Source organism: Sardina pilchardus, chromosome 3 (assembly GCF_963854185.1).
Source record: "Sardina pilchardus chromosome 3, fSarPil1.1, whole genome shotgun sequence".
Lineage (NCBI taxonomy): Eukaryota > Metazoa > Chordata > Actinopteri > Clupeiformes > Clupeidae > Sardina > Sardina pilchardus.
The window spans coordinates 18,694,593-18,720,197 of NC_084996.1; the positions used below are offsets into that span (position 1 = coordinate 18,694,593).

Consider the following 25,605-nt stretch of genomic DNA (forward strand, 5'->3'; position numbering starts at 1 on the left):
GTGTGTGTGTGTGTGTGTGTGTCTTTATTTTGGTGACCCTCATCCTGTGGAGCCCAAACTGTGCCAGTTGTATAACGATGGCCCCCCACGTGTGTCAGGGCAGGGGGAAACAGAAGCATGTGAAATCCTGCTGGGTTCTGAGAGCATGCATACATGCGTGTGTGTGTGTGTGTGTATGTGTGTGTATGTGTGTGTGTGTGTGGGCTAGTGTTACATGGACGCCTGTCCATGGTGTTGCCGTTGATGATTTTGGGTTAGCGGAGCATTGGTGTTCTACTTTTGGACTTGCTGCTTCAGTGACCGGCATGGTCATCCCACTCCTGGGTCACCTGGAATCAGGGCAGGGTGTGTGTGTGTGTGTGTGTGTGTGTGTATATGTGCACTGGGTGGGAGGGGGAGGGGGGCCAAAAACAAGACCCTTCCCTGTCCTTCGCTTTATCTTTTAGGCCGGAAGTATTCGCTTCTTCTTAAGAATATACTCAATGGTATTTTTAAATTTTTAAGAGTTTCAAGAGGTATAATTCCACATACAATAGACAGATTGTACATGCCAGTAAGTTATTCTCATCCCTAGTTCTCATCCACCCAAGTTTCTCATTTGTCATGATGTGAAAGCAGTGCTGGTATATACTAATCAGTTGTAGATTTACTGTAATTTCCCAATTATTAGCCGCGGCTTATACATTGATTACCGTAATCTCCCAATTATTAGCCGCAGTTTATACATTGATTACCGTAATTTCCCAACTATTAGCCGCAGCTTATACATTGATTGCCATAATTTCCCAACTATTAGCCACGGCTTATACATTGATTACCGTAATTTCCCAACTATTAGCCACGGCTTATACATTGATTTTGTGAAATGTCTTCAGCTATGAGGTTAACACACGGGGTGATTAACATGGTTTTGTTTGTTTTAACTTGCATAAAACACTGTCCTCCTCTCTCCTCCACTGTCCTCATTGTTGTCTCTCTCTCTCAGCAGTCCAGGGGGTGAGGGTTCTAAGCTGGGTTCCTCGTCCCCTGTTCTCGGCGGCGCCCGTGGCGGGAAGAAGCCGATGTGGACGGCCGCCATGCTCGCCAACGAGGCTCGCGAGGTCACACGCTCCGTCAAGGCCATCCTGGAGGTGGACTGTAAGTGACGCTCACTGCATGCGTACCAAACCCCTGCCCCTCCCCCCCCCCCCCACCTTAGCCCCACCTCACCTGAGCATGCAGACGAGCAGATCTGCAGCCACAGCCCTGTGTCTCTGAACTCTCTTTGAAATGTCTTTTGTCTTGTGTTGCATCTATAAACTGGTCTTTCTGTCAGTGATGTCTTCCAGAGAAGTAAACATGACACAGTCATGGACTCTGTAGTGAATACAGATAACCCCGCCCATCATGTATTGTAAGGACCTGCGTGGTCATTGTTCAAGCAGACGATGCACAGGCCCTGGGCTAAATGGGGTACACACACACACAGTTACACCTGAAACAGGAAGTCCAAAGAAATCACTTTAAAGCTCTCTTCTGATACACTTATCAAGATCAACACTCCCTCCCCCCATACACCCACCCACACACACACACACACACACCTACACACACACACACACACACAGACACACACACACACAGACACAGTTGTGCAAACAAACACACACACACTGTTACCCACACACATCAGTCACACTGACATGCCATCCTCTCACAACCTGGCCTCTCCTCTGCTGTCTCCTCAGGAGATCGTAGATCAACAGTTGTGTAGAGGGGACCAAGCCTCTTTGCCCCTGTGAGATCTCTTTGCAGTAACTATCACTGTAGTGTGTGTGCACTCATTATCACACAGGACAGGAGCATAGCATTATGTCAGGTATTGGCAGATATTTAATGTCTGTCATCTGTGAAGAATGATTTCATATCAAACAGTCATGTCACATAGTGTCTTGGGAATAGAGTGCGTTAAGTGAAAGTGTCACGTTGTCCCGGTAACGCGATTTCCTGTTCTAAACAAACGACCTGAAAGTGCCATTTTCCATTGCCAAACCGTGTTGTTTCTTTCAAAATGAAAATAAATGATTTTTAAGTGGTAAAAATCACTACCATGTCGAGGCGTTTATGTAAGCGTTTATGTATGTGTACTAAAAGGAGACGTTCAAGCTAGCATGAAAAAAAAAGTGTATAATGTCACGGCAAGCTGGCTAATCTATGATTACATGAAGTTAGCTAATGTCAACCGATTTCAACTCGTAAATTAATTTGCGCAAAAACGTGGCTTATTCTGTAAAACAATCATCTGGCATAGGATTTCACATTGTGAATTTGGTTTGTTTAGAACAGAAATTTCGGTTGCTAAGGAAAAGTGACGTCACACTTACGCACTCTATTGTTGGGAATATAGTTCACTCAACACCATTCTATGTCTGTGCAATATAATATCATTGAAACATCACAAGATTCATAAGCATGCATGTTTGGATTCACTTCTGTATAGTATAGCCTACTATTACTCGTTCAGCAGTATCCACTAATATGGCAAATACTGTATGTGGTTGGCTTTACAAGCTTATAGTAGACGTCTGACCACGCACATCCCTTTTCCAAAATTGTGGATGGGTATCTGGATCAGAAAAGTATACTGTAACTCCAAAAGTAAAAAGACAGTGATCCACCATATAGAGTACACCATATAAGTCCCTCGGTAGGTTGGATGGAAATGTTGCCCGAAAAATAAAACCTACCAAGCGATCTACATGGTGTGCAGATCACTCTCTTTTTGCTTTTGGCTTTACAAGCTTCCCAGATATTGCAGTTTCACCGCATCCTTAAAGGTCCGTTCACACCAAGAACGATAACGATAACGATAACGATAACGATAACAATAACTATAAACAAATATCGCTCTCGTTAATGAATGAACTATAACGATAACAACATGAAGAACGATATCGTTGTTGATCACTTTCAGAGCAATTTTGAGAACGATAAAAAGCTAACAGCCAATCAGAACCCATAATATTCTAGCAATCACATTCATTAACATGAGGAGAGACTTTTCCTATCGTTGGCCAGTGTGGACGCTTTTATCGTTATGGTTATAGTTATCGTTATCGTTATCATTCTTGGTGTGAACGGGCCTTAAGTGTGTGATAGAGCCTCAGCGTGATGTGAAAATATCTCTGTTATCGTAGGCAGTCCATTTGCTGTGTACACTGTACTGCAAGGTCATCTCACCCTGTTGCTCCAGTGCCATGTCAAGGCTTCCTATCAGATTGAATAAAGATTTTCACGTTACGATTGCTGTCTCAACCATCTTCACTATTTCTATGAACATCATAAGAGTCATTGGCCCTCTCTGAATCTCTGAGTATTTAACACTCTGTATAGCGCCATGAGACATGTGTAATGTATTGGCGCTCTATAAGTGAAATTAAATTGAAATTGAAATTAACGACCGTCATCTTCGTCATCTCGTCTGTCACCATCACCAGCATCATCATCGTCACTATCACGCTAAAAAAGCATCTTTAGGAGGAGATGCAAGCGTTCACATGCGCTGCGGTCATTTGTGCCGGTTGTGTAAGGCGGCGGATATAGGTCAGCGTTTTCACAGGTGTCTCTCCGAGTGCCGCGCTCCCTTTCAGTCTGAGCCTTTTGGGGGTTACAGACGATGCTGTCAATTACCCGCTGATGCTGTGGTTGCTTGGATACAAGCTGCCTAGAGTCTTTGTAGAGGCTCAGGGGCTCCAAAAGCACTTTGTGTAAGTCACCTAGTGTGAATCTGATACACACAGAGATGCACGCATGCACTCCCTCTCACACACACACACACAGACACACACACACAGAGCACTCTGCTGGGTGCATATAGATGCCCATATTCAAAGTCAACACTCATTCCATCCTTAAAAATATTTTTGTTTGCAGAAACAGCCCAAACAAAAATGTGTCTATTTTTTTTATTATTTTTTTTGTCGAGATTCAAAGTTAAAAAATAAAGTATAATTTTGGTCATTACGTGATTACTTAGGTATGAATTTGAGGCGCACCATCGCAAACCTCATTCTGATGTAGGTTACATAGACCACAAACAAACAAATCTTTGTAAAAAAAAACAGACAGACAAGCATGAAACATTGACAATGAATAAAGGCCACAAGTTTTTATTTAAAAGAAAGAACATAGCCCATGTTTCTATTTAGGCAGTTTATAGTTGCAATACTTATTAGAATATAATTAGTATGATTTTATTGCATTTGTATTAGTTGTTTGAAGAGTAAAAAAAATTGGTTTGTCTTAACACAAGTTTACAACAGGCAAGTCGGTCGGACTACAAAGGCAAAACAACCAAATATTTGGGTCAGTTCTAAATTGACAGGGTCAGTCGGATTACAGCAAACAAAAATATTATTTTGTTGGCCCCACATACAAGTGCATGTTCACACATACATGCACACACACACACACACACACACACACACTCACATACAGTACATACCCACTAGGGGTGTAGAGATTCACCGATACGCATCGGTAACTGTTTTGAATGTTTTGAACCATTTTGAATGCGGATCGGTTTAAATGAACCAGTCGATGTACCGATTTTAAAATGACGAATCGATCTAAAGCTGCTAATTTTACAAACTATGTTACTTTCGAAATCTTAAGGCCGTCCTTGATTTGCTAACACACATTATCAGAGTGTTCATCCTTTTCCGACGAGGGGGAAGGAGCGTCACTGCTACAATACAGTGGCAACAAACTAGTCAGCGAATTTAGTGAAATGCAGAGTGGACTAGTAAATTGTGAGTGATGTTAACATGCGTGTTGCAGTATCCTGAAATAAGTCATATATTCAGTCTTTAGCATTAGCCTCTAACCTAGTTTGTAAGGCTGCAACAAACAGCCCTTGCCTGTGTGGTGACTTTGTTTAGCCTCCTGCATTCCCCTTTCCACGGGAGTATCCAGAAGCATCGCTCCGGTGCACATCTCGTCTGAAAGTTAACTGCAATATTGTCTACATGTCATTGTTGATGTGACAGTTGCTTCTCACAACGTGTGTTAAAGTAGCCTCCTTATTTATGAAAGGTAAATCAGATACCTACCCTTTCCCCCCGGCATTCGTAATTTAGCAAGCCACACCACAGAGTTTTAAATCATTGTGATTGGCTCAGCAGCTAAGTGTAAGGATGGCATGAATATATAGATCTCCACTAATTGGCCTAGTGATTTCATTTAGAGACTAAATCAATCAAGTCTTTTGTTTTTTGGAGAACGTATACACCCAATGATATACGATTGTAATTTTCCTCATGCCAACAAAAAATAAATCCCCTGTTTTTAGAGCTTGCCTGTTTGATAATTACGTATTTATAGAATTGAAAAAATAATTTGAAATTAAACAAATGTTAAGAATTATTCAGAGTTACTGTATTTTGGGGCCTTGTTATATTGTAGAGAATTGTATCGAATCGCATCTTGTCGCACCAAATTGTTCTGTGTTCTGTAGCTTATGCATCTAGATATGTATCGAGTCGTCTTATAAGGGAGAGATGCACACCCCTAATACACACACACACACACACACACACACACACACACACACACACAGACACACACAAACACATACAGGTCTGCGGACTACATTCAGTTGTGTTGAGGCGTGTGAGGAAGAGTAGGAATCTGGGTGCATGTGCGGTGTCACCATGCTGTTGCGTATTACCATGTTATGTGGCGCGACCCATTTCAGCAGCCGGAGTCGCACACTGTATGAGCGAGATGGAGACGCTGTGCTGGCCTACATCAGCTGAGCTCGTCTGCCCAAAAAAGGCCACACCTGAAACAGGAAGTCCAAAGAAATTTCTTTAAAGCTCTCCTCTGATACACTTATCAAGATCAACACTCCCTCCCCCATACACACACACACACACACACACACACACACTAACAAACCCAGCACCCCCAGCCTCCTATCTGTCCCCACTCTCCAGAAACAGTCAGCTGTTTGTTGAAGCCCATCGTCAGGGGTGTATTCAAATTCGTAAAACATAGGCGAACGTCCATGACCGTTTTCAAACAGTTTTCTGTTTGCCTCGAGTTTTCATGAAGATTTGCAAACAGTCTGAGGAATGTTCATACTATATATTGTTTCAAATTTCCCTGTTCAGAGAAAACTAAGTCATCAGGAATGTTCGCCACTGTTTGAACGCACCTCAAGGCTGTATGGCACATCAAGTACTGTATGCCATAACAGAGCGTAGATGGTTTGTGTGTGTGTGTGTGTGTGTGTGTGTGTGTGTGTGTGTGTGTGTGTGTGTGTGTGTGTGTGTGTGTGCATGACTGAGAACCACTGCCGGAAGGACACTGAATCGAAACTAAACTAATCTCGAGGAGTTCATGGACCAGCTCTCCTGTGGAGCTTGTACTCAAGTGCTGAAGACATACAAGTGGCCAATGCTTCTGAAGAGCTCCATTTTAAAAAAGACGTTTCCTGGAGTGCTTTGTACCAACACAGCCCTGTTGTAGTGAAGGGAGAGAGTGATACAGCAGGAGGGAGAGAGTGATAGAGCAGGAGGGAGCTGGAGGAGGGAAGAAAAGAAAGAGCATCATTATGTAAGATCATTCTAGAATGTGTTTAGGGTTCAGGTAGGTATAGGCCTTGGTGTAGGTATATCTGTAGAATAATGGGAGCTTGGAGGTTTGGTCTGTAATGAATAGGTATATAGAATGACGTGTGTCTGGAGGTTTGGTCTCTAATGAATAGATATATGTGATTGTAAAGCCTGTACTGTCCCATGGCACATCTGCTGTGTGTTGGCCCCTATGCGTTTGGAAACACTTCACTGTGGCACACACCAGCTTTGTTAGCTGTAGCACCTGACCTTGTGCTCCAGCAGGAAGGTCGTCTGCCTTTCCAAAGCTTGCGGAGAAAATCGAAGAGTTTGAAAATGGGCATTGTAACGCAGTTGGCGAGACAGAGTGAACCCACTTGTTTGATTAAGAGTATGAAATGAGATTCTGTCGTTACTCAGTTCTCGGAAGAAAAGAGAAGTGGTTTAAACACTTACCGTGAGAGAGAAATGAAAGGAGGCGATATGAGGGAGGCGTAGAAGTGGAGCGGTGATTCAGACGTTAAGAACATATTTGTACAGGGTCTATATTTATGCCGCTTTAGCCAGTGTTGCTGTGGCGACAGTGTAAGCTTCTGCAGCAGCGGTTGGAATCGCCAAGTGAGAGAGTGCAAGGGCATGGCGTACTGCTGAATGATGCCATGGCGATGAATATGCAGGGACCTGCATAGACATTAGGGACAGATGTTCAAGCTAAAAAAGGAAAACCTTCTAACAGACAGTTACATATAACAAAGTAAAGTGACCTTCAGCAATATCATGGAAAAGAAAAAATGTCCCTATAATTTTTCCAAAAAGTGAAACCTTTTTATATTCTAGATTCAGTACACATAAAGCTAAATATTTCCTGCCTTTTTTGTTTTAATTTTGATGATTGCGGTTCACAGCTCATGGGAATAATAAAAAAAAAGATATATATATATATGAGATGCGTCTGTAAGCTATGAAGCTGTAGAGCTTTTGGACTAACTCTTCAGTATGAAATTCTGGGCCCTATATGTGAGCTGTCTCTATTGTTGGGTGATAAATAATTGAGCTAATATCTGTACACATGAATCTGTACCATGAACAAATACTAGCAAATTATTTTAGCAAAGTATTTTTTCAGTCAATCCTGCTCGTTCTTGTGGCCATTTATGATCCAATCAGCAACTTAGCCAAATAAAATGCAAGTCCTTGATGTGAGCACCCATAAATGCCAACAAATACCAGCAAATACCAACGTACAGTATTTCCGATACCAACTAACAACCAAAACATAAGAACAACTTTTTCGTGCCAAGCGGCCTTATCTTTGATCACATAATCACGCCATTACATTAGAGAATGTGGACTGGCCTCATCTTTAGCGCTCTATTTTCGATCAAACGTGTGTCACTGGTCATTGGCGAAAAGCTTAAAGGGACACTTCACCGATTAGCATTAAGCTTTGTATGTATCTTTAGAAAACCAGTCATGTTTTTGAATGGTCGTGCATCATTCCCTCAGTTTGCCTTGAGATGGGAGAAATACGGATTTCAATGTTGGACTTCCTGCTTTCAATGATGTAAAAATCATCATTTTACATCATTGAAAGCAGGAAGTCCTATGGGTTTCATTGAAATCCGTATTTCTCCCATCTCAAGGCAAACTGAGGGAATCATGCACGACCATTCAAAAACATGACTGGTTTTCTAAAGATACAAAGCTTAATGCTAATCGGTGAAGTGTCCCTAAACACATTCAGGTCAGGTGTGTGTCCAGTCCACATTCGGGGTGATGGAAGTGTTTTTCTGTCATTCCCTCTAATAGCAAGCAGCGCAACTTCAAACAGTTCCCTGGTATTTTGATAGTCAGCGGCATATTTGAAGGAATGTGCTTGCTCGCGAGAACGTACGGAACAGGAATTTTGTTTTCTAAAACCTGTTTGTAACTAGAAGAGTATAGCCTACAGGCATCTGCACTCGTCTATAATTTATTCTCATAGGCAAAGTGAAAGTAGCAGGTCTACACAGTTAATTAATTTCACTACTGACTGACAAGCTTACCATCGAACACGTAGCCTGAAAAAAGCAACATTTACCCCAAAAATGTTCGAATGAGCGAATGTCTGTGTGTATGTTGCTTTGGACCATGCGCCAGACGACACCTTCTGCCATGGGCGCAAGGTTTAATAAGAGTGAAGCACATAGTGCAAAATCTGCCACTGACTGAGTGTAAGATAAGAATAAGCTTTGCGTTGCGCTAAATGGTTATGGTTGTGGTTATGGTTATTTAGCAGACGCCTTTGTCCAAAATTAACAGTGAACAATTACAAAATAGGGAGAATAGCGATATTATCAATAAAACAATCATGTCTACAAACTTTACGCCTTTGACCATCCATTTCTAATTGCCGAAATAGAGCCCTCCCTCTCATACCAGCTTCCAGTTTCTTTGGAAATGTAATGATCAGTTTCTTGAGAACTTAATCATCCTATCGGAAAACATGGAACCGGTTATGTGGTTGCCATGCAGCATTGCTCAATCTGGGCATGCTTATGGTTGTGGTTATGAGATTTGGCCGATGCTTTTGTCCAAAGCGGCATGCAAATAAAAAAGAATACAATGGTTACAGTGAACAGTTATAAAATGTTGGTAAGACTACAGTACATTAAAGAGAATAGCAATAATAAACAAAATGTGAATTCCTAAATTCCGAATGGCAAAAAAAATCTAGAATATACCAACCATAACTCATAAGAAACGCTTAATTATCTACATGCTGAACAGATATGCCTTTTATGACCCAAATGCATTAACGATGTGAGAAACGTGTCTCCACTTTGTACCGCTTGACAAGTTCAGTTGTCTCTGAATCTCTACTGTACATCTCTGATATTTAGGCTATGAGATATGACAGGCAGGTCAGCATATTGATCTGTTGACCTGTGTCCTGGTTATGGCATAGTCTCAAAGGCAGAGAACAGCTGTTGCTCTCAAATACTGTCCATTTAAGCAACAGAACCAGTGTACTGATGAAGGAATAGATTAAATAGACTGTTAAGGATGGTTTGAGAAGTGTTCTCAAGCACCCTTTAAAGAGTATGTTTAGTACTTTTGTTGCACTGTTTTTATTTGCCCCATTCAGTTTGTGTCTAGCATGAAAAATCACAACAATATTTTTGGCAAAAGAATGATGAATTATTTGTAGGAAAACCAACGCACACACCTGTGGTTTTTGCGAGGTTCTGGTCGCAGAATGCATAAACGTAGATAAACTTGAAAAAAGGTTTCAGGCCGAAACGTTGTTCCAATAAAACTGGCATCGGGAAAAGAGTGTGCGGTCTCCTCCACTTTATCTAGAAGAATGATGAATAAAATTAAAAATCATTACGTTTATCTTTTTACGTGCCTAGCCAGATATATGTAGTAACCGATATCAGTGTAACCTTCAGCCTCTCAGGGCTTATTGATTAAGTACAGCCTATTAAACCAGTACCAGAAGGCATTTAAAACGTTGCAAACACTACAAATAGCCCTGGTGATAACAGTTTGCTAGCACGCTGACTTTTTGTCGTTGTAACGTGGCAATGTATGTACAGTAACTTCCAACGGGGAGCTGTGAAAGCTAAAGCTTTTATAGCTCTATTGGAGTTCTGGCCTGGAGCTCTGAACTGCATAGTGCATAGTGCAGCTTAAGCCTACCTTACACTGACAGACTTTGACAAGATTTGGGAAAGATTTTTGAAAGATTGTAGTCTTTTAACGTATGCCCCACATTCAAACTTTACTCAAAAGACTACAATCTTTCAATAATCTTTCCCAAATCTTGTCAAAGTCTGTCAGTGTAAGGTAGGCTTTAAATGGTAGTCTTCATTTTGTAAGACTCATTGGATTAAAAAAAAAAAAAAAAACGCCCACCAGATGAATAACTGTAAATGTAATGCATATCCTCATTGGCCTGTGGGAACGATGATACCAAAATGAGTTCCCTATGAAAACACCTTTCAAGTGGTTGTTGCCTACTGTATGTTGCTTTAATCGCTTTAATGAATTCCTCTATTAAACATTCAGGCAGATAGACAGGTACTTTGTCAGATAGACCATGCACTGCTCACAGCAAGGAGAGGGTGACATAGAGGGGATAGATAGAGGAAGGAGAGAAAGAGTGAGAGTAGATGTGAGGAAAGGAAGGATGTATGCTGAGTCAGAGAAGGGGATGTGCTGTTCACAGTGGGGAGGTAGAAAGAGGAGAGGGAGAGGAGAGAGAGAGAGGAAATGAGAGAGAGAGGAAAGGAGAGGGGAGAGAGGAGAGGGGAGGGTGAGGAGAAGGTAGAGAGGCATGAGCTGTTCACAGTGGGGAGGGAGAAAGAGGGGAAGAGAGAGGGAGGGGAGAGAGAGGAGAAGAGAAAGAGAGAGAGGGGAGAGAGGGATAAGCTGTTCACAGTAGGGATGGAAAGAGAGAGAGAGGATAGGGGAGAGGAGAGGAGAGGAGAGAGAGGACAGGGGAGGGGAGGAGAGAGTGTTTGGGAAACGTGCGGGGCAGACAATGGTGCATGTGACAGCCGCAATGCCCCCTCACGTTTTGGCAGAGTGGTCTCCTTGGCAACGGTGGCCCTGGCGTCTGCTCGGCACATGGAGTTCCGGAGGCTTCCATTCCAAGTGGGTGAAGCGCATGGGCCCGCATGTGACTGCTAACACTACAGCCATGTGAGCACCAGCTTCCCAGTCTCACACACACACACACACACACACACACACACACACACACACACATACACACAAATGGAACAGCACAGCAAAGCCCAGCTCAGCACATGCACACAAACGTCATACACACCAGGATGCATGCGCGCACACACACACACGTACACACACACCCACACGCACACACACACACACACACACACACACACACACACACACACATGCACACTCACACTCACACACACACACACACACACACACACACACACACATGCACACACACATGCACACTCACACTCATGCGACAGATGAAGTGTACTTTTTCGCTTCCTTTTCCGACTCCACTTCAGAACCGTTCAGTACAAAAACAAAAACAACAACAACAAAAAGCAGTAAAACAGAAACATGCCGTATTCATGGATTTGAACATTTCTAGAACGAGCTGGCTGAATGCAGGAACTATCATGATTTTAAGGGGGGAGGGGTGGTTTCTCTTAAAATAAGAGTTGCAATGAGTCTAATGCCATTTCAAAGTTGAATACTTGTTTGGGTTAATCACGAAGTTTGCATTTCTCTCTCTTTGTAAGTATTATTCTGACAGATGTAACGGGCTAAACTTTACCCATTAAAGATTATTAACAATTTAGCATGTATTGTGTAACGTCGTTTCAGGGGGCAGTCTAGATAACAATATGGTTGTGTCAGTAAATGTGTACCTATCTAATAGATTCCCACCCTTTCACTCAAACTAACAGACTAGGATAAGCTATTAACTGTTCAAGAGAATTTATTAACAATTCACCCTTAGTTGAATGAAAAGTGAAAGTAATAAACAAAACAAATAATTTAAAAAAAAGTATAATATTAATAAGCACAAAAGAGGCCTTCCCTGTGCCTCCAAATACTGTCACAGTAAACCCAATAACTCAGTATTAACCTTGCTAATTATCACTCACACCGGTGGAGTTCTAAAGTACCATTTCAAAGTCACAAACATTTAAAGTGTCCCGGGACAATAACCTCCTCAATGCACAAATAACTTTATAATGTTACTTCAGCCTTATACTAAACTATCAATCAAAGGATATTGTTGCACGGCTACACCGTCAATGTAAAACGTAATGACCAACAACTTAAAGCAGCATTCATTTAACAGGTTAATAAAAGGTTGAAACTTGAAATCAGCTTGTAAACGTAACACTTTCTTTTTAGCACAGGAATTCCTTAATAACAAAATGAGTCCGCTGAATATGCAGGTGATCGAGAAGGCTAGTGGCCAGCCTGCATTCATGCAGTTGCAACGCAGTTTCAAAAATAGTTTGTGTGAAAAAAAGTGTTTTGTTTCAATCAACAACGTCCGTTTCGCTCAATGTTTATGTCGGGGGAGGAGTATTCCGTCGCGGTGGAAAAGCACATTTGTTTCAGTTCAAAGGCATAGGCCTATTCCTCATGCCCAATGCTATGGTGGATGAAGTCAGGTGGCAGGGAACAATACTCACGAAGGGAGGCGGGAGGGAGAGAGAGAGAGGGGGGGAAAGCATCCCAACCTGTAGGAAGATTGAATCACTTAGACACTCCAGCGCCGTCTGCTCGTTCAGACTCGCCAGCCGTATCAAAGTTCGTGGGGGACCAGGCAGTACGAAATACAGCACACACTTCCAGTGCGCTGCAAACTTCACACTCAAAGAACACTTTCTTCAGCTCAACGCATCACCAGCTCCCACCGTACACCGCCATTATCTCCTTCTCTAGTTTCACTTTCGAAGTCCCGCCCCTCCCTCTGTTTCTGTCGCCTTTCATTGGTCCATACAGTTAGTTCCGTGACTCGTCACATTCCCCCCTTCCAAACCCTGCCACCACCAAGACTTCTCCACAACACAGGGAATTAGTAGTACTTGTCCTTCAGTAACCTTTGTTTAACTCGGAAAAAGTAACACAGATTAGTCACAATCAACATTAGCATGTATTACATTGCATTGACATTACATTGCACATTATACATATCAATACAGTGCAAAATAACAAACATTGGTAGTGCAAAACAAAACATAAAACAAAACCACATCTAGGTCTATTTTGAAACATAATCCTTAAACCTTATAGGGAGCTGGCCCCTAGTACTTCTCTGAGGCCGACTAGGCCTGGGAGACCCCTCACTCTCTGTACTAGACTCATCTGCATCCTCGGATGGTCCCCCTATCTCTGTCTCACCCCCTGTAATCCTCAAGTTACTATCTACCACTTCCTGCTCACTATGTCCCTCATCCCCTTCCGTGTCATGAAAGTCACTGTGTGATGTACTATGGGTGGGTGTGTGGTGGGTCTGAGTGGTATGTGGGAGACTACAGGGCAGATACACCACATCGCAGGCGTCAGAGGTGGACTGATACTGGGCTCTGTCCTGAGTCTGGGGATTGGTTCTTGTGACAGGGGCTTCAAACACACAGGGTTTCAACTGGTCACGGTGTACGACTCTAGTGGGGCCGCCAGCTTCAGGCCTTATTGTGAACACTGGCATATCAGGGTGGTTTTGTGCCACCACAAGGTAGGGACTTGACTCCCAGCGGTCTTGGATTTTGTTTCTGCCTCACGGTCTGTGATTTCGCAAAAGGACTCTATCTCCAGCTCGAATGAGAGCTCCACGTGCCTTGCGGTCATATATTCTCTTGCGTCTCCGAGAGGCCTCCTGTCCCGCCCTACGTGCTGTATCAGCTGCAGTTTGTAGTCGCTGGTGATGGCTCAAGACCCAGTCATCCATGTTGTCAATATCACTAAGTTCCAGGTCCTTGCCTCCTAGAACATCCCTGGGAAGTCGTGCATCCCGTCCGAAAAGCAAGTAAAAGGGTGCATACCCAGTGGAAGAATGTACATGACTATTATATGCCATGGTCAGCTCTGGCAGATGTTCTTTCCAATTTCTTTTCTTTTCCGCTGGGAGAGACCTTAACATGTCATGCATTGTCCTATTAAAGCGTTCACACTGGGCATTGCCCTGTGGGTGGTATGGACTTGTTCTACTCTTGGCAATCCCATAAACACGGCAAAGCTCTTTTATGACACTGGCCTCAAAGTTTCGGCCCTGGTCGGAGTGCAGCCTGGCGGGGCAGCCATAAAACACAAACCAATGCTTGATTAGAGCAGTAGCTGTAGTTTTAGCAGTTTGGTCCTTTGTTGGCACCGCAATAGTGAATCTGGTAAACATGTCGGTAAGCACCAGGACATTTTCGTAACCACCAGCCGATGGTTCCAACAGGGTGTAGTCCATGGCGAGCACTTCCAAAGGAGCCAAGACATTTGTGCAGGTCATTGGGGCTTGTGCCTTCGGGAACACATCCCTAGCAAGGGCACAACGCCTGCACTGCTGCACCCAACACTTCACATCCTTGGACATGGTAGGCCAGTAGTAGCTTCGCTTCAAAGCCTCAATTGTGCCCTTCTCACCGAAATGCCCACCATGGTCGTGTTGTGTCTCAAACACAATACGTTGCAAAGACTCAGGCACAATCAGTTGGCACACTTCCTCACCATCTCTAGGGTCTAGTAGGCACCGAAACAGAACACCGTGCTGTAGCTTCAGTCGGTCCCACTGCCCAGTTAGCTTCCGCTGGGGCCAACTCATGGTGCGCAGCACCTGTCTCGGGGGCCTTTCCTGCATTCTGAAAGCCGACATCAATGGGTTGATATTGGGGTCTTGCGTCTGCAGTTCTCGGAGTTCACTCCAGCTGTGTCCACAGATTTGGCCTTTCACCCGGGACTGAGCTGCAGAACACGCCACCTCCTCCCTGGGCCTGACTTCGCCAGTAGGCCACAAGCAGGCACGCACCTCCTCCTCTTTTATGACCAAGAAGTCTTTCTCCAGGTCCTCAACTTCAGGTTCTGCTGCCACTGGGATGCGGGACAGCACATCTGCGTTTTGGTTCAGTCTTCCAGGCTTATAGTGTACCTCAAAGTTGAACTCAGCCAACTGTGCCACCCACCTTTGTTCTACCGCGCTAAGGTTTGCGGTCTCCAAGTACCTCAGAGGGTTGTGGTCCGTAATGACAGTGAACTTAGAATATAGCAGCAGGTCACAAAATTTTTCAGTGACAGCCCATTTAAGGGCAAGAAGTTCTAATTTAAAAGCACTATAGTTCTTGTCATTTCTTTCGGATCCCCGCAGACCGCGACTTGCAAATGCTATCACCCGCTCCACCCCTTCTTGTCTCTGACTCAGGACCGCCCCAAGGCCCTGGCAACTCCCATCTGTTGTGACAATGAATGGTAAACTAAAGTCGGGATATGCAAGCACAGGTGGCGCTATCAGACACTTCCTCAGGCCAAGAAATGCTGCCTGGCACTCTTCACTCCATACAAAGTGTTGCGGCAGAGCCTTAAGACCACTCTTTTTCGCTTTACCCATCAGTGCATGCAGGGGCCTTGCTAGCTGTGCGAAATGGGGTACAAACCGCCTATAATAGGACATAAAGCCTACTACCTGTCTGACCTCTTTTACAGAGCATGGGACGGGCCAATCCTCCAAGACTTTAACCTTCTCCATATCCACTCGCACCCCATCAGCTGACACAACATGCCCTAGGAATTTAACCTCAGCCTTGAGGAGGAAGCATTTCTTAGGTTTAAGTTTTAGGCCATGTTCTCGTAAGCGCCCAAAAACCAGATCTAACCTCTCCAAGTGACTCTCAAAGTCTTTGGAAAACACTAGGACATCATCCAGGTAAACCAGTAGAACCTCAAATGCAAGATCACCCAGGACCGCCCCCATTAGGCGCTGAAAAGTCGCTGGGGCATTGCAGAGCCCAAATGGCATGCGTGTCCATTGGTATAACCCAAATGGTGTGGTCACAGCGGTTTTCTCTTGGTCTTGTTCAGCCACGGCCACCTGGAAATATCCTGCGGTAAGATCCAAAGATGAGAAAAGTTTTGCATGACCTAGAGCTTCCAGTGATTCTTCGACCCTAGGGAGTGGGTAGGCGTCTCTGTGTGTCACATTATTGAGCTTCCTGTAATCACAACAGAAACGCACAGACCCATCCTTTTTCATCACCACAACAGCTGGTGAAGCCCATGGGCTGCAGCTCTCTTTCAGCACACCTTGTGCAACCAGGTCTTGTACATGTTGCTTGACTTCCTGAAAGACATGGGGGGGAATCCTGCGATGTCTTTGCTTGATGGGGTGTGCATCATTGGTTGGAATACAATGTGACACGGTGGTAGTGTGGCCATAGTCACGGTCATTTTGTGAGAACACTGCGTGATGCTTCTCCAACAACTGATTGAGTTGATTCACTTCATTAGAGGTGAGCCCATGAAGATTTGCCTGTACAGGAACAGACAATGACCCTTCTGACTTGGACTCAGCCCTCACCTCTCTGACCAGTGCTTTGACCCGGAGCTCACCTGCTGCTTCTTCAAAAGCCACCACCTCCTTAGGCAACACTTTCTGAGGTTTACACAACTCAGCAATTCTTGCCCTCGGGGCCAAAACAACTGGCTTCTGACTTGGGTTCATAAGCCTCACTGGGACCCTGCCACCCACTGAGTGAGCCAGGACATTGGCTACCAGCAGTCCAGAGGGCGTGTTAACACTTGAAGAAGCCTCCACCAAGACCTGGCATTTCAATTTCGGCGGGACACGACAGCGACCTTCAATGACCGTTTCACTACAGGGAGGAATGACAACCGCCTGCCTACTAGCTACTTTGACAAAGCCTATTTTCCCATCACAGCCTACATACTGTTCCTGTTTATTCATTTCAACAAGGATACGACGTAGGTTCGCACTCCCAGACTGCTGCTTATGTCTATCCATTCTCTGGACCCCCTCTAAGCCGACAAAGAGGCTACGCAGTTCCCCAAGCACATTCATCCCTAATATCCCTGGGGCACCACCTCGGTCCTCTCCATCAGCCCTACCATCTCGCAGCACAAACACACACTTGCCTTGGAGTTTCTTCCCCAGACAGTCAATGTCAGCATATAGACACCCAATAATGGGAATATCTAGTCCATTTGCGGCTGTTAATTTAACCCACCTTGCAGGTGACAACGTTTTGCCCCCAAACTGCTTTTTAAAATGTGCCTCAGACATAGTAGTCACTTCAGAGCCAGTATCCAAGAGGCAGCACGTCTTCACCCCATCAATAAGTACATCAATGGTAAAGCAATTCCCAAAAGCACTCTCTGGTTCCACCGTCTGCCCTATCTCAACCTGGCCTGGAGGCAATGCAGCAGTTTCCACTGAGGCTGTGTTTATGGTTGCCTGTGCCTGTTCCCTAACCTGCTCCTGCCTTGATGCTGTGTCATTAGCTCTATGTGGTCTCCCTTTGCTATGCTGGCATGTCCGGCTCGTATGTCCAGGCTGGCCGCAGGTGTAACAGATTAGTCTACCTTCTTGATCTCTCAGAGGTGGTCTTTTTGGCTCTCCCTGAGGAGTACCACGCAGCTCTGCTCTTTGTAATGCTGTAAAAAGCTCATCCTGTCTTGCTGCAAGTTTCTGTATAGACTCATGCAATGCCTGTAGTGATAATGCAGGAGGAGTACTTTCTGCAACAGCTACATTGACTGTGCCCCGACTAGGGCTCTTGGCTGAAACACTTGAGGGAGCCTCCTCCTCTTCTGACCAGTCAATTGCTGCTTGCATTAGTTTGTTGAATGTTGGGACAGGCTGTCCTTTAGCGTGACGCTTCATTTCTCTGCGCAGAGAATCATCATGCAGACCGAGCACAAACTGTTCCCTCAGCACTGCATCTGGATCAGAGAAGCGATCTGGGTCACGTCGCTTCAACTTGCGAAGCTTCTCTTGAAGGTCATAAGCAAATGCCCTAATTTTTTCACCTGCTGCCTGTTTGCGTTCGTAGAATTCCCTTACTCTTGTGCCTACAGGGACTTTGTCACCATATACTTCTTCAAGTACCTTAAACACAGCCTTTATGTCTGTAGCACCATCTTCTAGCATAAGCCTTACAGTAAGCTTTGCTTCACCTTTCAAATGTTGTTTCAAAAGTTCAACTTGATCATCTTCTTGAATCTTACAGACTTTAAAGTAGGACTTCATTGAAGCTACCCACTCTTCTATGCATTGCTCTTCACTACTTTTATTGCCACTAAAATCAGAGCACTTTCTGTCTCTCTGTATAAAGACAGCGGGTTGGTTTTTCTGCTCAAGTACAACTTTTGCCATAGACAGCGCCTCTCTTTGTTCACTCCTGGCCTGTTCCAAGAGCGCTGTTTGCTCTCTCATGTGAGCCGACTGCTCAACAAACTTGACTTGAAGCTCTTGGAATTGCTTGCGCAACTCAGTCATTTCCTCCGTCATTTTTGTATAACCTGAAGACTGGGGCCGAAAGCTAATTGGAAGCGTAAATAAAGATTAAAGGATGCTAAATGGTTTATCCTGTTCGTGACGCCAAATATGTAACGGGCTAAACTTTACCCATTAAAGATTATTAACAATTTAGCATGTATTGTGTAACGTCGTTTCAGGGGGCAGTCTAGATAACAATATGGTTGTGTCAGTAAATGTGTACCTATCTAATAGATTCCCACCCTTTCACTCAAACTAACAGACTAGGATAAGCTATTAACTGTTCAAGAGAATTTATTAACAATTCACCCTTAGTTGAATGAAAAGTGAAAGTAATAAACAAAACAAATAATTTAAAAAAAAGTATAATATTAATAAGCACAAAAGAGGCCTTCCCTGTGCCTCCAAATACTGTCACAGTAAACCCAATAACTCAGTATTAACCTTGCTAATTATCACTCACACCGGTGGAGTTCTAAAGTACCATTTCAAAGTCACAAACATTTAAAGTGTCCCGGGACAATAACCTCCTCAATGCACAAATAACTTTATAATGTTACTTCAGCCTTATACTAAACTATCAATCAAAGGATATTGTTGCACGGCTACACCGTCAATGTAAAACGTAATGACCAACAACTTAAAGCAGCATTCATTTAACAGGTTAATAAAAGGTTGAAACTTGAAATCAGCTTGTAAACGTAACACTTTCTTTTTAGCACAGGAATTCCTTAATAACAAAATGAGTCCGCTGAATATGCAGGTGATCGAGAAGGCTAGTGGCCAGCCTGCATTCATGCAGTTGCAACGCAGTTTCAAAAATAGTTTGTGTGAAAAAAAGTGTTTTGTTTCAATCAACAACGTCCGTTTCGCTCAATGTTTATGTCGGGGGAGGAGTATTCCGTCGCGGTGGAAAAGCACATTTGTTTCAGTTCAAAGGCATAGGCCTATTCCTCATGCCCAATGCTATGGTGGATGAAGTCAGGTGGCAGGGAACAATACTCACGAAGGGAGGCGGGAGGGAGAGAGAGAGAGGGGGGGAAAGCATCCCAACCTGTAGGAAGATTGAATCACTTAGACACTCCAGCGCCGTCTGCTCGTTCAGACTCGCCAGCCGTATCAAAGTTCGTGGGGGACCAGGCAGTACGAAATACAGCACACACTTCCAGTGCGCTGCAAACTTCACACTCAAAGAACACTTTCTTCAGCTCAACGCATCACCAGCTCCCACCGTACACCGCCATTATCTCCTTCTCTAGTTTCACTTTCGAAGTCCCGCCCCTCCCTCTGTTTCTGTCGCCTTTCATTGGTCCATACAGTTAGTTCCGTGACTCGTCACACAGACAGACAGACAGACAGATAGATACTAGATAGATGACTTCCAAGCTGTATTATTACAGCTTGCCCTTATTACAGATCCGTTGAAGGAGCCTTCAGTTGAAAACGCTCTGCTGCCTGACCAGTAGTCATACAGTGGTTATGAAGCGTGTTCCATTAATGCTTAGCAAAAGACAGTACATCCGTCTCTCAACAACTAACTCAAGGGCCTCCAGCATTCCTCCAATCCAAGCACAGCGCCCACCCTTCTCATCAGCTTGTGCAGTCGTCTGTTGTCATTGATTCTGACGCCGCTGCCCCAACAGATTAGCCTACATGTAGTTTCAAAATGACGGCTGTGGTAAACGGTAGCAGCAACGCCTACAAAGATTAAACAGTTGCAGTCGGCAGAATGTGTAAATGGATGCACATCAAAGGTACATGTAGGCCTTCTCATGCATTGTTTCCTGACTGCCGGTGCGGTTTATTATCAGTTTGTAAAGGTTAGGCGATGTAGGAAGTGACATTGGGAATCCCTGATCAGTGTGATTGGTTAGGCTAGACCAATGATTTCAAAGTTGACTCAAAGTCAATGCTCGTTATGATGCTCGAGTTGGAGATGTTTCCTAATCTTGAATTTCCCCTTGGGGATCAATAAAGTATCTATCTATCTACAGTATCTGTATCTAATCATGAGAGGCCAGGCTTTTTTCACGAATGCAGCCAAATAGTGAGTCTGGTATTTCCAGGCTACCAACAGATGGCTGCAAGGGAAATTGCACTTGAAAAAAAAAACAGGCTGGTGAAACAAGCAAGTCTGCTGCACACATTCAAAGACCTGAGCTTCCTCAAGAAGTACAGTATAGTCAGCTCTGTCCCTTCCTGTAGAGGGCCTCAAAGTGTCACTTCCACTCCAGTTTGTTGTCACACCCAGGACACCCAGTAAAAGAGAGTGTTCAACTTAGTCTTGGCCTTTCTAAAGTCCACTACAACCCCCTGTGTCTTGGCCACATTCAGGAGGGGGGGGCTGTTTCCACACCATGCCACATTAAGCTGTCCACCAGTGGTCTGTTCTACGTCTCCTCTTCACCCTTATAGAAACACGCAAAGTCGCAAACCTTTTGGGAAAGGTGCGTACCGTAATATCCCCAATATAAGCCGCGGTTTATTCATTGATTTTGCAAAAAATTCTTCAGCTTTGAGGTTAATACACGGGGGCAGTTAATATGGTATTATTATGGTTTTGTTTCTTATAAGTTGCATAAAACACTGTCGTGTGGCTTATACACAATGCGGCTAATACACAGGAAATGACTGTATTTGCTGTCTACTACACAGTTAGATTAGAGAACACTACTTTCTCTTGTCTGTGTGCCGTGGTCTTTTAACAGAGCCCACAGCTGCAAAGTGAGTGTCTCAATATGTCGTAAGTATCTGTGTAGCAGCTACTTCTGACCACACATAAAGATAGACCAGCATTTGACAGTGTGAGTGTTTTTAATCAATGGAAGGACGAGAACAGTCATGATGACATATAGTGAAGATAGCAGAGAATTAAAGTCTCACAGCCACATATAAGCAATTGCTCTATGGCCAGTGAAATTATATTTCCTAGGATCAGTGCAAGGCCTAGGAAATAGAATCCCCGTGAGATATGTTACATATATATACACACAGGCTTACCGCAGCGTGCGGCTCTGTGTTCGAGTGTTTATCTGACGTCACACACCATGTGAGTTGAGTGTGTGACTGAGGCCTCTCCTCCTCCTTCTCCTCCTCCTCTTCCTCCACCTCCTCCTCCACCTCCTCCTCCTCCTCAAGCGGATGTCTACGTAAATGTCAGCGTTACTTCTTTGTTGATTTTTCATTGGTCCTCACAAGCTCCCAATAAATCATTAAATGTAGTTAAAGCCTAATTGAATCATCATGAATGCTACGAGTCAACTCGGGTGGACACTCAGTACCATCCCCAGGGCCCCTCTGGGCCTTCCTTTGATAGAATAGAATAGAATAGAATATATACTTTTTTGATCCCGTGAGGGAAATTCAGTTCTCTGCATTTAACCCAATTTAACCGAATTAGTGAACACACAGCACACAGTGAACACACAGTGAGGTGAATCACACAACCCAGAGCAGTGAGCTGCCTGCCCAACCAGCGGCGCTCGGGGAGCAGTGAGGGGTTAGGTGCCTTGCTCAAGGGCACTTCAGCCGTGGTGGACTGGTCGGGGATCGAACCGGCAACCCTCCGGTTACAAGCCCGATGCACTAACCAGTACACCACGGCTGCCCCAATTATTTACCCTCTCCGTGCGTGCGTGCGTGCGTGCGTGCGTGCGTGCGTGCGTGCGTGCGTGCGTGCGTGTGTGTGTGTGTGTGTTTAGCTTCCCCTTTCTGACCCCTCTCAATGCCCCTCTTACCCCTAACAGTGCCTCCTGCCCTGTGTTCTTACACCCCAGTGCTTCTTTCAGCATCAAAACGTCAAAGTTAAAGTGAACTTGATTGTCAATTAACAATGCAACAGTTATTGCTCAGTTGAACAGAATTGTGTTCCTCTACACTCTGTGTGCTGGTTTGTAACAAACATTTCACATAAAAATGTAGTGCAGGTGTACCACCACAGGCACAGGACCAGAAAACAAAACAGCCTCAAGGTGTGCTACTGTACCATTAGGTTCCATGAGCGAGAAAGGGAAGATGTTGTCCTTCATGCAAGACCCCGATCAATATTCAATCGATGTTCAATAATCTAATCAACCGTAAATCCTCAAATTATGGCTGGGATTCTATCTACAGCCGGGCCTGGAACAATAGCCGGGGGGGGGGGGGGGCATGGTTGATTTGGCCTGGAACAATAGCCGGGGGGGGTATGGTTGATTTGGACAAAGCCTGGCCCCGTAATTTAAGCTGGGGTAATAATAATTATCTACCTGTAGGGCTATCAGTCCACGAGTACTAGAAGACATTGCTTCCATTTCTTGTCTCGGAAAAATGTCTTGAATTTCATTCAATAAAGTATCTATCTATCTATCATCAATAAACAACGGGTGGAAATCCCGACACTCCTCCAGCTACATGAGACTTGATAGTGAACTATTAAAATCCCCCCCCCCCCCCCCCCCCCCCCAGATTTCAGTGCCCGTCAGTCCCAACAGAATCTGGAAAGCACCTACAATTTATCCTCATGAAGAGGAGAGCCATAACTGTGCCCGCCCCAAGAGACTACGCCTGGTCTTTATGGCCCAATAAAGTGCTCTGTGTGTGTGTGTGTGTGTGTGTGTGAGGGGTTGGTGTGTGGGGGGGGGGGGGGAGAGATATGAAACACGATCAGCCACAGGTGACCCTGTTCTGTCAGGCGTTAATTGCAGGTGAGCCGTGGACACGGTGTGCTTCTGTAAACTCTTTGTGGAGCGTGGTGCTCTTCGGGAGCGTGGCTTTGTGTCCTCCGACACCTGAAGGTGAGAAAAGCCATTAGCATCAGATACAGGAGGCGCCGCATTGAGACCTGTGAAGCTTACTATATAGTGTACAGGCAGACAGGTGGGGTCGTGTTCTGCAGGGAACACACACACACTCTCTCTCACACACACACACACGTACGCACGCACACACACACACACACACACACACACACACACACACACACACACACACACACACACACACACACACACACACACACATACACACACACATACACACACACACACACACACACACTCTCATACACACACATACACACACACTCACACACACTGTCTCCATCTCTCTCTCTCACACACACACACACTCACACACACACACACACACACACACACACACTACTGGATGGGCAGAGACACACACACAGACACTCTGCAGGGAACACACACACACTCTCACACACACACACGCACGCACGCACACACACACACACACACACACACACATACACACACACATACACACACACACACACACACACACACTCTCATACACACACATACACACACACTCACACACACTGTCTCCATCTCTCTCTCTCACACACACACACACACACACACACACACACACACACACACACTACTGGATGGGCAGAGACACACACACAGACACATGCAAACACACACACACACACACACACACATGCAAAGCGCTGTCTACTGCATGGGCGGTGTACTGGGATCCTGTTCCAGAGGGAACACTGTACCCCCAAGGGCATGAGTTCAGTTATACACACACACCTTTACTGGAATCCTGCGTGTGTGCTTTCAAAGGTGTGTGTGTGTGTGTGTGTTTGACAGAAAGAGAGAGATAAGAATTATATACAGTCTCAAATAACTTATAACTCTACTGTGATCCCATGTGTAAGGGCATCTGGGTTTGGGAAAGTGAGCATGCTGTAGATAGTAGAAAGCATCTGCATCTGCAAAAGGCCTAGAAGGAGAGGACACACACACACACACATGTACGCACACACACACAAACATACACACACATGCACGGACACGCGCACACACACACACACACACACACACACACATACACACACACACACACACACACAGAAAGCCAGGAAGGAGAGGAGATCAGGGATCACGAACAGGAAGTAAAACAGAGGGTTCAGAACTAGTCATAAAAACATCCCTGCAAGACATTTTGTTTATGTTGTGTGTGTGTATGTGTGTCCCTCTGAGAGAGAGAGTGAGCAAAAATTGAGTGAGTGTGAGTAACTGAATAACTATTGTGTGTGTGTGTGTGTGTGTGTGTGTGTGTGTGTCCTGATTGTTGATTCTCTCTCCAGGCTTGCCTAATGGGTGGGAGGAGGCCTATGCAGCTGACGGAGTAAAGTACTACATCAAGTAAGACAACACACACACACACACACACACATGGAATGTTGGAGAGAAAGCCTCTCACCTAAGACGGGAAGATTCTAGAGAATTCCTGTTTAGGGATGAAAACATTAACCCTCTTTCATCAATCAGTGAAATATTGAGTCCGTTGAAGATTCTAGAGAATTTTCGTGTAGGGATAGCCTGGCTAGCGCCTACCACGTTTCAAATGAGACGAGTGGCAACCAGACGTTCATTTTCTCGTTTTTTTGATAAAATGCCCAAATCTGTTCATCGGGCGCGCCACGGATGTCTATCAAATGTGTCTGTGCATAGCTCATCATGGTCTTGCTTTCCCCCCTGTTCTGTGATTGGTCACCAACATCAGGCGAAAATGTGGGTGTTCGTTTCCAGACTGCCTTAGCAGCGTGAATGAAATCACCGCGCAAGGCAGGATGGGAACACCCAGGCTAGTGCAGGGTTGTAAATATCAACCTTCCTTCATCAGTCAGTCAAATATTGCATCTGTTGAACATTTCTCATTTTATTTTAAAACATTGTTTTAACTTCCCACCGAGCTTCTGTCAATGAAATGTTTATGTTAATGCACATGCCATCCTATCAATAATCAGGCTAGCTGCTTCTAATCTATAGTGTAAACAATAGGCCCTGTGTGTATTACATAACTGCTGAACACCACACGCGGTTATCACCAAACAGGTTTGTTGTAGCTATAGGCTGCTATGCTGTAGGACTGTTGAACTGACAGTGACCTCTAGCTGGTTGTTTAGGTTTCTCCTTGCATTTCTGACCTTCGACCTCCCTAGCCGACCCCTCGTGACCCCCACACACCCCTCCGGGGGGCCCAGCCCACGCTTGGGGCCCC

At 44.7% G+C, this 25,605-nt stretch overlaps 1 protein-coding gene across 1 annotated transcript in view; it reads left to right on the forward strand.

The window, feature by feature from the left end:
- The window catches only part of stxbp4 (syntaxin binding protein 4), a 63,264-nt gene that overhangs the window by 36,344 nt on the left and 1,315 nt on the right, over positions 1-25,605 (forward strand). Inside the window, exons 21-22 of the mRNA XM_062530953.1 lie at positions 986-1,137; positions 24,689-24,746. Coding sequence (XP_062386937.1) covers positions 986-1,137; positions 24,689-24,746 — 210 coding nt within the window. The remainder of the gene's footprint in view (positions 1-985; positions 1,138-24,688; positions 24,747-25,605) is intronic.